The sequence below is a fragment of the Carlito syrichta genome, unplaced genomic scaffold (assembly GCF_000164805.1).
Source record: "Carlito syrichta isolate Samal-C Ts95f unplaced genomic scaffold, Tarsius_syrichta-2.0.1 Scaffold305544, whole genome shotgun sequence".
NCBI lineage: Eukaryota > Metazoa > Chordata > Mammalia > Primates > Tarsiidae > Carlito > Carlito syrichta.
In genome coordinates this window covers 11,781-23,257 of record NW_007249640.1, presented here as the reverse complement: position 1 = coordinate 23,257, position 11,477 = coordinate 11,781, and the positions used below count along the sequence as shown (strand labels likewise).

The following is an 11,477-nucleotide window of genomic DNA, read 5'->3' as shown; positions in this document are numbered from 1 at the left end:
TTCCAGCTACTTGAAAGGCTGAGGCAGAAGGATTGCTGGAGCCCAGCAGGTCAAGGCTGCGGTGGCCAGGAGTGGCCACTGCACTCCAGTCTGGGCGACAGAGTGAGACTCTGACTCAAAAAAACAAAAAAAAAAAACTTCAAGTGTTCAAATTATTATACTGTGCATTTCATTTTTGTTTAATAAACTATCCAACGTGGGTCAATGGCTTGAATAGTACATTGATTAATATCAGAGACGGCTTTTTAAAATATCTATCAAATGAAGCACTAAATTACACCATACATACCTCCGAATTTGGCATTCACCATTACATACAAATGCTCTCGTGGATAGGCGTTTAGGTCCCTGGACACAGCATGTAAACTAATAGTGGGGTATTCCAGTGAGAATCCTAATCCAGAGCCATCTAACCAAGACAGGCGGCTGAAAAACATGTTGTAAGTAGATTACTTTTTGAAATTAAAACCTAATATCCCAAAGTTTACAAAGGTTCAGCTTGGACACTCTTATGTATATGAATAAATTCAAACTTACTGCTTAGAAATATCCCTCCCGCGCCTTTGGGAGGCTGAGGTGAGTGGATTGCCTGAGCCTGCGGGTTCGAGCACCGCCTGGGCAGCAAGGCCTCATCTCTACAATAAATCAAAAAATCAGCTGGGTGTGGTAGGGCATGCCTGTAATTCCTGCTACTTGGAAGGCTGAGGCGGAAGGATCGCCAGAGCCCAGCAGGTTGAGGCTGCAGTGCCACTGCACTCCAGTCTGGGTGACAGAGTGAGACTCCAACTCGGAAAAAAAAGAAAAAAAAGGAAATATCCCTAAAACACTTCCTGAATAGAAAATTCAGCAGTGAGAATTGAATTTTCTTTAAGACCGATTCTGTTATGGTGTCTTTCCCTCCAGCTATAAATTCAAATAGATTTGAAATTCAATTTTCCTCCTTCACATGTACTTTTCTATGTCGCTTACATGTATTCTCATTTGGAACGTCTTCAGGCCACTCTCTGTTTTTGCAAGTCTTCCTCACTTAGTTAAGTCCCAGCTCCTCATGGGGCTTCCAACTATTCCAGTCTATAATGATTTCTTCTTTTTCTAAATTGCATTTATGCTCACTAATATATTATTTAGCACTTAACTTTATGATAATGAATCGTATATGTACCCATACAGAATGTGAGCTACCTGACAAAACCTGTCACATTCCTTTACTTAACATTCTTCAAAACCATTAGAGCAGAGCTCAGCGGCCAAGTATGCAATAAATACTCATCTTTCCAATAATCCCACATTAGATAAATGGCTATCATCATATCACACCTACCACAAGTCAGAAAATAATGATTACCTTGAATAACAAACTCTACGAAGTCTTTCAGTTATTCTACAGTTTTAAGAAAAAGCCAGATAACCAAGGCCTAGTTTTTCCTCAACCGTGGTCAAATACAAATATTTTATTGGTGTAACAAGGGAAGCATATCACCAAAATCAGTATGTTGAATTTTGAGTAGGGACTGGCTAATTTTTTGATAACAAGTCACCTATCTGAAGCTGCATTGCTTAACAGAAAAAAAGCAAAAGGTCCTGAAGAAGCCACAAAGAAAAGTTATGCAATAAAAGTGCAAGAGAGTGGCTGCCTAGGGCTAGAAGAAAATAGGAAATGCCTGCTAATGGGTCCCAGTTTCTTTCTGGGGTGATGAAAATATTCTGAGGTGATGGTTGCACAATTCTGTAAGTATACTAAAAACCATGAATTATACACTTTAAACGGGTAAACTGTATGCTATGTGAATTACATCAATAAAGCTATTAAGAAGCTAATGCAGTAAGGTCCCCGTATCATTCTATATTCTGTACAATTTTAATAAGCCTGGCTGTCTAATTCCTAACCAAACAAAAGCAGAAGTGCAATAGGAGAACCAAGGACAGCCTTGGGAGAGAACAATGATAGCTAGTGTGACAGTCTGAGTTCATATTCAGTGTAGGCAGAGGATGAACTGTACGCCTCAGTTCCCCTAAAGGAAATCAGTGTCTAATAGCACGATACAAGTGTATAACACATAACCCTCAGTAATCAAAAGCATTATTAAAAACAAAGGGAGAATATCAGACTGTGATGATAAGTGCACAACTCTGTAAATATATTAAAACTTACTTCATTGTATAGTTTAAAAAAAACAAAAGCAAGAAATTATGCACCGTTGTTTGAAAAGATTTCTACCCAGTATGCTTAATCAACAAATAAAAAAGTAAAGAAAACTTGAGAAGTTTAAAAGTAACAAGTCTTAAAGAGTTAAGAGCAACAAAAGCTCAAGAAACTATTTTCCAGAATGACTCATTCCCACTGGTTCCAAAGGAAAGATGTTATATGTAATCAGATTGTGTGCTGTATGCACCTTTCCTGTCCACTGCTTTTCTCTTAATGTGGAGATGATATAGTGCTCAAGTTATCACCAGTCCCCAGCTAAAACTATATTATTTTAAAGTAAATAAACTGCCCTTTTCTTACCTCAACAATCTACTGGTATTATCACAATTCAGAAAGGAACATTCCAAACCGGGCTCAGTAGCTCAGCCTGTAATCCCGCGCCTTTGGGAGGCTGAGGTGAGTGGATTGCCTGAGCCCGCGGGTTCGAGACCCACCTGGGCAGCGAGACCTCATCTCTACAATAAATCAAAAAATCAGCTGGGTGTGGTAGTGCGCGCCTATAGTTCCAGCTACTTGGAAGGCTGAGGTGGAAGGATCGCCGAAGCCCAGCAGGTTGAGGCTGCAGTGGCTGGGAGCGGCCACTGCACTCCAGTCTGGGTGACAGAGTGAGACTCCAACTCAAAAAAAAAAAGAAAGGAACATTCCAAATGTGGGTGTCCAAAATAATTTCAAACAGTCAGAGTCACAAAACTTTAAAGACTCATCTGAACAAACTGAAATCTAAACATAAAATTAGTGCCTATCAAAGTAAAGTCTTTACTTTAAAAAGTACATAATTACTCTGTAGTTACTTCCTACAGAACACAAATGTCACCCCAGCACAGCATTTGCTATGGGGCTCTCCTAATCTTATCCATGAATTTGGATTATGCATGCACCCTACAGGTCAGAAGCAAGTTCCATACTTAAAAGCAACACTTACTCTGATCACTAAATTCTGATTTTTATTTACTTTTTATATATTCTAGAAGAAAAGTTCCCCAAAACTGAAACAGATAATTAATTATAAACTATGAGTCAACAGGCAAAGACAAGAATTAAAAAGCCAGTGAACATGTGGAGAAATGTTGTGCTAAACTCTGATGCTTTTGTACAAGTATGATCGTGTCGTTTATTCCTCCGATGGGGTTAAACACAGGACAGAAAGTTAGAGGGGTCTTGAATTAAGTTGGTTTAAAATTAATTTTGGAATAAGATCCAAAAAAAATTTCATCATTTCTAAGTCTAAATTACCTATTTTTAACTTAATTATCCATTTTATTTTACATGTTTTAAACTGCCTATTTTGTATTATTCATGCCTCTGTACCTTCCTTATCTGGATAATAAGTAAACTTCCTGTGGAAACTAAGCTCTGAAAATATGCCAGACAATTCTAAATCTCTCAACAAACATCTAAGAAGCTAAAACCAAATCTACCTAAAACCCTACAATAGTTTCACACAAGACTAAGGGGCTATAAGCCAAGCTCATCAGCCCATGAAAATGGTCCTCTCCATCTCCGGTTTTAATATTTCTTTCTGTTTGCCCTCACTCCCTCAGATGAATTGCTAGACACACGCCCATATAAAATATACATGTACACACATATTCTGGCACATATACCAATTAAGATATTTCCCCTAGTCCAACCCATTCATCTGGCTGTTAATCAGGTGTCACAACCACCACGAAGCCTCTCCAGTGTATTGAAACCTTAATTCTATCATTACTGGAAAGGCTAGGTGGGAAAGAACAGGGGAAAGAGATCAAGGAGAGCTAACAATAAATAAAGAGGGATGAATATAAATGTCCAAGCACTGGTAATATTCTGGTCTTAACCTGGAGGGTAAATATGCAGGTATTGGTTTAACTACACTTCTTTAAACCTTACATATACAACTTGCATTCTTTTTGTATGTATGTTTTACAAAAAATATTTTCTTAAAGAATAAGGGGTTTGCTAAAGAAAAGCTGAGATAATAATTTTTTAAACAAATAAGAACTTAAAAAGAGTTGCATTTCCTAAGTGAAAACTGTATTGTGGTTAAGACAGGAGAATGTTCTTGTTCTTCTGAGACATGTCTGCAATTCTCCAATGACTCAGGAAAAAAAAATCATAAATGTGGCAAAATTTTAGTTAATAAATCTTTGCAAAGGGTATATGGGTATTGATTAATAAAACTTGAAACTTTTCTTTAGATCTGAAATTTTTCAAAATGCAAAAACAAAGGACTATCCCCCAAAAAGGAGTTGTAATATAGAAAAAGGAGCCAACATACAGAAATGCCATGAAGAAAAAGGACTGGAAACTCATGGATTGTATCTGGGAGCCATCTTCCACTACTTAAGAAAAAATGCTTTCTCCAAGATGGTCAAAGATCTCTTTGTCAATATCCAATAGATATTCTTCAGATTTTAAAAATGTATCTGTTTTAGTGAGTCTTGCTCTGTCTCCCAGGTTGGAGTGCAGTGGCACAGTCACAGTTCACTTTAGCCTCAACCTCCTGGGCTCAAGACATCTGGGTAGCTGGAATCACAAAAGTGCACCACTAAGCACGGCTGATTTTTAAAAACTGTTTTTTGTAGAGATGGGGGTCTCACTATGTTGGCTGATCTTGAATTTCTGAGCTCAAGTAGTTCTGTCCTGGCCTCCCAAAGTGTTAGGATTACAGGCATGAGCTGCCATCGTGACCCAGATTTTATTTTGAATGCGCCTTCATTTTCTCGTATGAAGTCTCTTCCATGATCCATCTCTTTTTTTTGAGTCGGAGTCTCACTCCCACCCAGACTGGAGTGCAGTGGCCGCTCCTGGATACCGCAGCCTTGACCTACTGGGCTCCGGCGATCCTTCTGCCTCAGCCTTCCAAGTAGCTGGAACTACAGGTACACAACCACGCCTGGCTAATTTTTTGATTTATTATAGAGATGAGGTCTGCCAAGTTGTCCAGGCGGGTCTCAAACCCGCCGGCTCAGGCAATCCACGCACCTCAGCCTCCCAAAGCGCGGGATTACAGGCTGAGCCACCGAGCCCGACTAGATCCACCTCTTAAGGTGGGTGTATACTCAAGGTTCAATCCTTGGTCCTCTTCTCTTTTGGGGTATCTAATCCATTCCCGTGAGTATATGCTAATACTCTAATGGCTTCCAAATTTCTATCTTTAATACCACTCTCCCAAGACAGAAACTCATTTGTGTCTGCATCTGCCCTGACCAAGCTCTTTATCTGCCTTAATCTTGCTTTCCCTCCCATCCATATATTCTATCTCAGTAAATGGACAAAAACCTAAGCTTTGTTCAGTATCTAAACTTTTCTCTGAAGTAGGGGTTCTCTCCAGTCTTTTTGTGCCCTGGACTTTGCAGCAGGCAGAATTTTGGCTTTCATGACCCTTATGTCCTGGTGTCATGCCTGTGAATACGTTATGTTACATAGCAAAAGGAACTTTGTAAATGTAATTAAGGTCACTAACCGGTTGACAATAACATTGGGAAAATTATCCTAGATTATCTAGATGGACCCAATATTATCACAAGCTCTTAAAAGTAGGGAATTCTCTCTAGCTGTAGACGAAGTGATGTAGCAAAGGGGGCACCCCGCCTAAGGATTCAATGTGCCAAGGTCGGATTGAAAATGAAGAGGCCCACATGTCAAGGAAAATGGGACTTCAGTTCTAGAGAGGCAATATTTAAGGTATGTCTCTATCTGACTGTGAAAGCACCAAGAGCTCAAGGTGGCTAAATCAGGGGGCAATTCCTTCCCAAGACCCAGAAGCGGAAGTCAGCTCCCTCTGGATATGACCTCAGTCTGCGTAGGCTAGAGGATGTTCCTGTCTCCACCGACACACCTACAGAAGAAAGTCTATACTCCTTAACCGAACTTTCAGATCTCGCTCTGAACCTCTATATCCTACAGAGAGGAACACCTCTTCATCCGGAAAGACAGGTACATCGAAGACTAACTCAGGCCTGGAAACCCAAAGCCTTAAAACGAGACCATGAGTTAAGAGCAAAGGCACGCGCCAGACCCCCATTAAACAGGCGGGTAAAACGCACAATCTGTGGAGAGAACAGAGAAGAGAGAAAGGAAGGCTCCGGAGGAGGGAACACTCGAGGAACCGTCTAGCTCCTCATGGAGGCATCCCCAAGACCACGCCGAGCACGCGCTACCCCTCCCCGCAGCCCCCAGGTCGCGCCTCGCCCTCAAGGAGGAATGCGGCGCGCAGGCGGCCGTGCTTGGGAACAGGAGCCCCACCTCTCAGCGATGTAGAGGGTCCCGGTGCCCAGGCCCTTCCCGTTCAGCACAGCCTCGGTATCTGGCTGCTGCTGCCGAAGGCCCTCGGCCGGCCCGGGCGGCGAGAAACTTTTGAGGAAGCTCATAGCAGCTGGGAGTTCAGGAACACAGGCCGGGAGGGAACTGGCCACAGCAATACCGCACGCTGGGACCCGCCCCGGAAGCGGTGGCCGTCATCCCGGAAGAACAACTTCGTCTGCACCGGAATTGAGCGCCACTGACCATAGAGGTGAGACGTTCTAGGAAAAGCGCTCGGAGGTCTGCGAAGACGCTGCGGAGTCTGTCATGTGACACGCCTTCCGCTCTAGCTTGCCATTTCCGAGGCACTAGGTTTCGAAAAGCCGAGAGTCGTCTGGAACATCCTACACCAAGGTCGTCACAGCACCCTGGTGAGAGAGGAAACACAAGGAAAATTAGTATTCGTTTTTCTACAAAGGAGGAAATGGAGGCCTGGGACACGGAGTCCCTTGCTTGAGGATGCACGAGAAGTAGAGACCACAATCTAGAGATCAGAAGCCTCCCAGGGAACTCATTTCACGATCTTTCTCCTGTGCCCCCGCTCCCGCATCTTCCGGGACTGTTCACATCTCAGGTTTACACAGCCCTGCACCAGACATTAGTTGAGGTCCTGACACGCCCAAGTGCTCGAGCCAGGCAAACCCACGTGTCAGACAGCCAAGAAGAGCACAAAGGGGTAATTAACGTGGGGTGAAGAGCTGACTAGGTCAGTAAGGAGATGGGGCGCTGAAGGGAAAAGAATTAACCCACCAGACTTGGAACTCTTGCCTTAGAGACTTAGGCACTAGAGAGTAAAGTAGTAAAGGCAGTACTTAATAGTAGCTAAAGTTAACCGAATTGTGCTGGGCCAGGATCTGTTTTAGGCACCTTACCCATATTATCTCTCCATTTGCTCTTTAGGACAAGTATATGAAGAAGTTACTATTTATTGACCCCATTTTACAGATGAGAGACTGAGGCATTAAACTCAAGAGCAAGAGTTCATTGTGGCCTGGTGGAATTCAAGTCAGTCTGTCTGTCTAGGCACCACTCTTGCATGTAACTCAGTGTGATCATACCCGTGCCATATAGGACTGTTGAGACTGTAGGGCGGGGCATATGGGATAGCTTTATTTCTGTTCACTCAACACTTAGGGGAGTGTTGAATTTTTAACCTGGATTAGTTTGTTAGTAGTGAGAAAAGAGGAAGGACACACTGAACAGGGAGAGTATTAGGAAGCTGTTGCCATGGTGTAGGTGAGATAAAGGCAGTAAGAATGGAGATTGGGACAGATTCTAGACCTATTCTAAAGGTATAAAATCCTCAGAATTTGGAGACAGGAGCGGGGTCTGGGGATGGGGAGAAATGGTTGTGAAGGTGAAAACCAGGGTGGATAAAGAAGAGAGAGATCAAGGTCTAATTTTCCACTTTAATTGATTGAGTGAATGCTGGCTCATTTCTCTGATTTGGAGAATCCAGGAGGAGGAGGAGGTTTTTAGAGCAGCTAAAAAATGTAATTTGGGAAAGGACATGTTTGAGGTTTCCCATAGGATATCTGTATGCGGCTGGCTATTTAGCTAAACAGCCAATGCTTTGCTCAGAAACGGAATCCCCTAAATAATACAGGGAGAAAATTAGCTAAAACCAGTGTGATAATTTCATATCAATTCAACCTAGTTTTCATAGTGTCATTTAAAAAAATGTGACTGCCTGATGGTAAGACATTTTATCTAAGTTTATAACTAAAGGAAAGAGATCTTAGCTATGACAAGGAGCTCTTCACGAACCTGATACAGTGCCAGGCTCAGAGGAGGCACTTAAGCAAATGTATGTCAAAGCAAACTGAGGCATATAACCAAGAATTTAAAGAAGGGGAGGTTTGTGCCTTCTGCCTTCTATATAAATTCCTATGATAATAATAATCAGTAGGCACTTCATAAATTTCACATTTGTATAGTGTTTTACGTTTCAAAAGAATGATTTTCTCACAAATTATCTTCTATAGTAATTATGTGAGGTAAGAAGGATAGTTGTTATTATGTTCCACTTTACAGTTAAGAATACTGAAAATCAGAGAAATTAAGTGGTTTTCTAAAGGCTACATTACTAGTACTCAGCTAGAAGTTAGATTCCTTTCCATTTTATTCCAAGTCCAGCATTTTCACTATAAGCCATCACCCCTTAGAGCTAGTTAGCAGAAGTTATAAAGATATTCCTGCCTCTTGGTGATAGTAAGAATTAAGCTTCCTATGAGTTCATTGTTACTAGATCATGCTCTTGCTAAGCACTCCTAAAACCACATCCTTGATGGTGAGAGATAAAATTAGTAGAAGTGGTGGAAAGTATTTACAAGGAATAGATAGACACCAAGACTCTCAGGCTTCCTCCTTGATATGTCCACCACATGGTCATTGTCAGCTGGAACCTCAATGGAGACCATCAGCTGTAATACCTTTACATAGCTTTCCATATGGTGTGAGCTTCCTCACAACATGGCAGCTGAATTGTGAAGGTGACCATCCTGAAAGAGACTGACAGAAGCTGCATAGCCTTTTCTAACCCTAACCTCATCGTCTGTGCTGAAGTCATGAAATACCTGACACTGGGTAATTTATCAACAATAGAAATGTATTGCTCACAGTTCTGGAGGCTGGGAAGTCCAAGATCAAGGCGCTGGCAGGTTTGGTGTCTGGTGAAGGCAAGGTTCTTTCTTCTTTGGCATGGTACCTTATTGATGCAGTCTCACATGGCAGAGGGTAGAAAGGCAAAAGGAATAAAAATCTCCCTCATATCTCTTTTATAAGCTCATTAACTCATAAAGCTTGTACCCTCACAACTTAATCACTTCCTAAAGGCCTTACCTCTTAGCACTATCACATTGGTGATTAAGTTTCAACATATGAATTTTGGGGGCATACATTCTGACCAGAACAGCTGAATATCTGCTTTCCTTGTGCAAGTCTAGAATTTTGGTATGTACTGGGCCAAGGGCACCTACATGACAGCTCCCAATAAAATTTCTGGGCACTGTCTCTAATGAGCTTCCTAGTAGACTACATTTCACATAGGTTGTAACTTGTTGCTTGGGTGTTATTAACAGCTCATCCTTTGTGACTCCACTGGTAGAGGACCCTTGGTAGCCTGCACCTGGTTTCCTACAGACTTTAACTTCACATGCACTCTTTCCTTCTACTGATGTTGCTTTGTATCCTTTCACTGCAATAAGACAAATAGCATGAGTGTGATGATATGCTGAGTCCTATGAGTCTTCCTATCAATCCTGAGGGTTGCCTTGAGGACCCTAATACTGTAGGTGTCAAAAGTGACATTCACTAGACTGATCCTGACTCAATGAAATGTGGCCAAAATATTGTTTGGATGAAGGGATGGTGTGTGATGCACCTTTGGTGCTTGGGTGGCTGTGGAATCATCCATGGTGTAATCAGCTGAAGCTGCTGTCTGTTGTGAGGGGTGAAAGTTACCTATGGAATTTAAAAATGATAGCTCCAACTCCAGGAGAGTTGGCTCATGGGGACCCCTGATTACTTTTGGCTTTTTGGTTAAATTGGGGGTGAGTGGGAGGATGCCAGTCTAGATGATGCCTTCAGTACTTTTTCTCTCCTTCAGGTAGGGGGGAAAAGTTAAGCCAGTGCCCAGAACTGGAGCAAAATGTTAGACAAACCAGAGAGGGAAACACTCCAACTCTTTGTTCAGCCTAACTGCTGCCACTGCTACAGCAGACCTGCCACCCCTGCTCCTTGTATTCCAGCCAAGGTCTTCCATGGCAACTCTAATGTTAACTCTGTAAATGCTGAATTTACTGCTGGAAGTCTGAGTAAATTCGCAGTGAAGGAAAATAATGGGGAAATTTTAGAAATGGCTTTGTAATTTGTAGCATCTAGATGTATAAACATTAATGTAAAATGTGATATGCTTGTGATTTCATAAATGCTAGAGGAATCATTCCAGTCATGGAAAGCTGCAAAGAAAACGTGTTAACAAAATGGAATTTCCTTGCTTTTTGTGGTCATGTTAGAATTTAAGACCATTGAGTACTGGAAACAGAACAGTTCTCCACAGCTGATTATTTTTACTGTGATTTTTGCTTAATTGGAGCTACAGGAAAAAGGAAGAAAACATGAAAAGGCAGACAGTCTCCAGAGGAAAATACACTTTTGGAATTCTCAAAAGCGGTTTTTAATTTGTTGATGAGCTCTCGTGAAATCAGACGTGTGGCCCTTAAGAGACAGATGATTTTCTAGCCTGGTGTGCGTATTCTTAAGTGGGTCAACTTGGACTATAAGTCTAATACAACAAAAAGGGTCAGTAAAGTCTTGCTTGTCACTTCGACTTAGAACACAGTTTTCTGGCCCTGAAGTGTAACTGGTGCTGAAGAAAAACTACTAGCTTTTTAAAAATTCAATTTATTTTACTTTAGATTCAAGAGGTATGTGTGAAGGTCTGTTACATAGGCACAGTGCATGATGGCAAGGTTTGGGCTTCTGATATGTTGTTCTCCTGCTTTGGTGAGCATGGTACCCAATGAGTGGTTTTACAACTTTTATTCCCCCTCATTCCCCCCTACCCACTATTGGCTTTTATGTCACCCTGAACTCACAGACCCTAATTGCCTGGACCTGACTCAATGTTGAAACTAGAGAGTGTCTGCTATAGGCTGTTTCAGCCTCAACATGAGCTGTGCTGGCAGCAGACAACACTCTCACTACTGTCCTGTACAACATATCTTCCCTTTAATAAATCTACCTTTTTTAATTCATAAAAAGAAAAATGAACATGAACTGTGCTGAACCGAAAGCAGACATAGGCTCAAAAACAGCTCTTCCACTCATGGACCATTGCAGATTTAGGACACCCTTTGTAGGATAGGAAAGTGCTTATTCTCAGATGGGATAATCTGAAATTAAATGTTCATTAGTCCTATATTTTGGATGCAGAGGACTGACTGCACTCCTAACTTATGATTCCTGCCACTAGCTGCAGGTT

General features: G+C 41.8%; 1 protein-coding gene across 3 annotated transcripts in view; it reads right to left on the bottom strand.

The window, feature by feature from the left end:
- The window catches only part of LOC103264067 (methylosome subunit pICln), a 23,001-nt gene extending 16,344 nt beyond the window's left edge, over positions 1-6,657 (bottom strand). For 2 of the 3 annotated variants that reach the window (XM_021714252.1, XM_008061713.1), the window contains exons 1-2: positions 6,437-6,657; positions 290-426 (exon numbers count right to left, since the gene is read on the bottom strand). In XM_021714252.1, coding sequence (XP_021569927.1) covers positions 290-426; positions 6,437-6,561 — 262 coding nt within the window. In that variant the 5' untranslated portion in view covers positions 6,562-6,657. The remainder of the gene's footprint in view (positions 1-289; positions 427-6,436) is intronic. The other variant, XM_021714253.1, reaches the window with a different exon arrangement.
- Between the last annotated feature and the right edge of the window lie 4,820 nt (positions 6,658-11,477).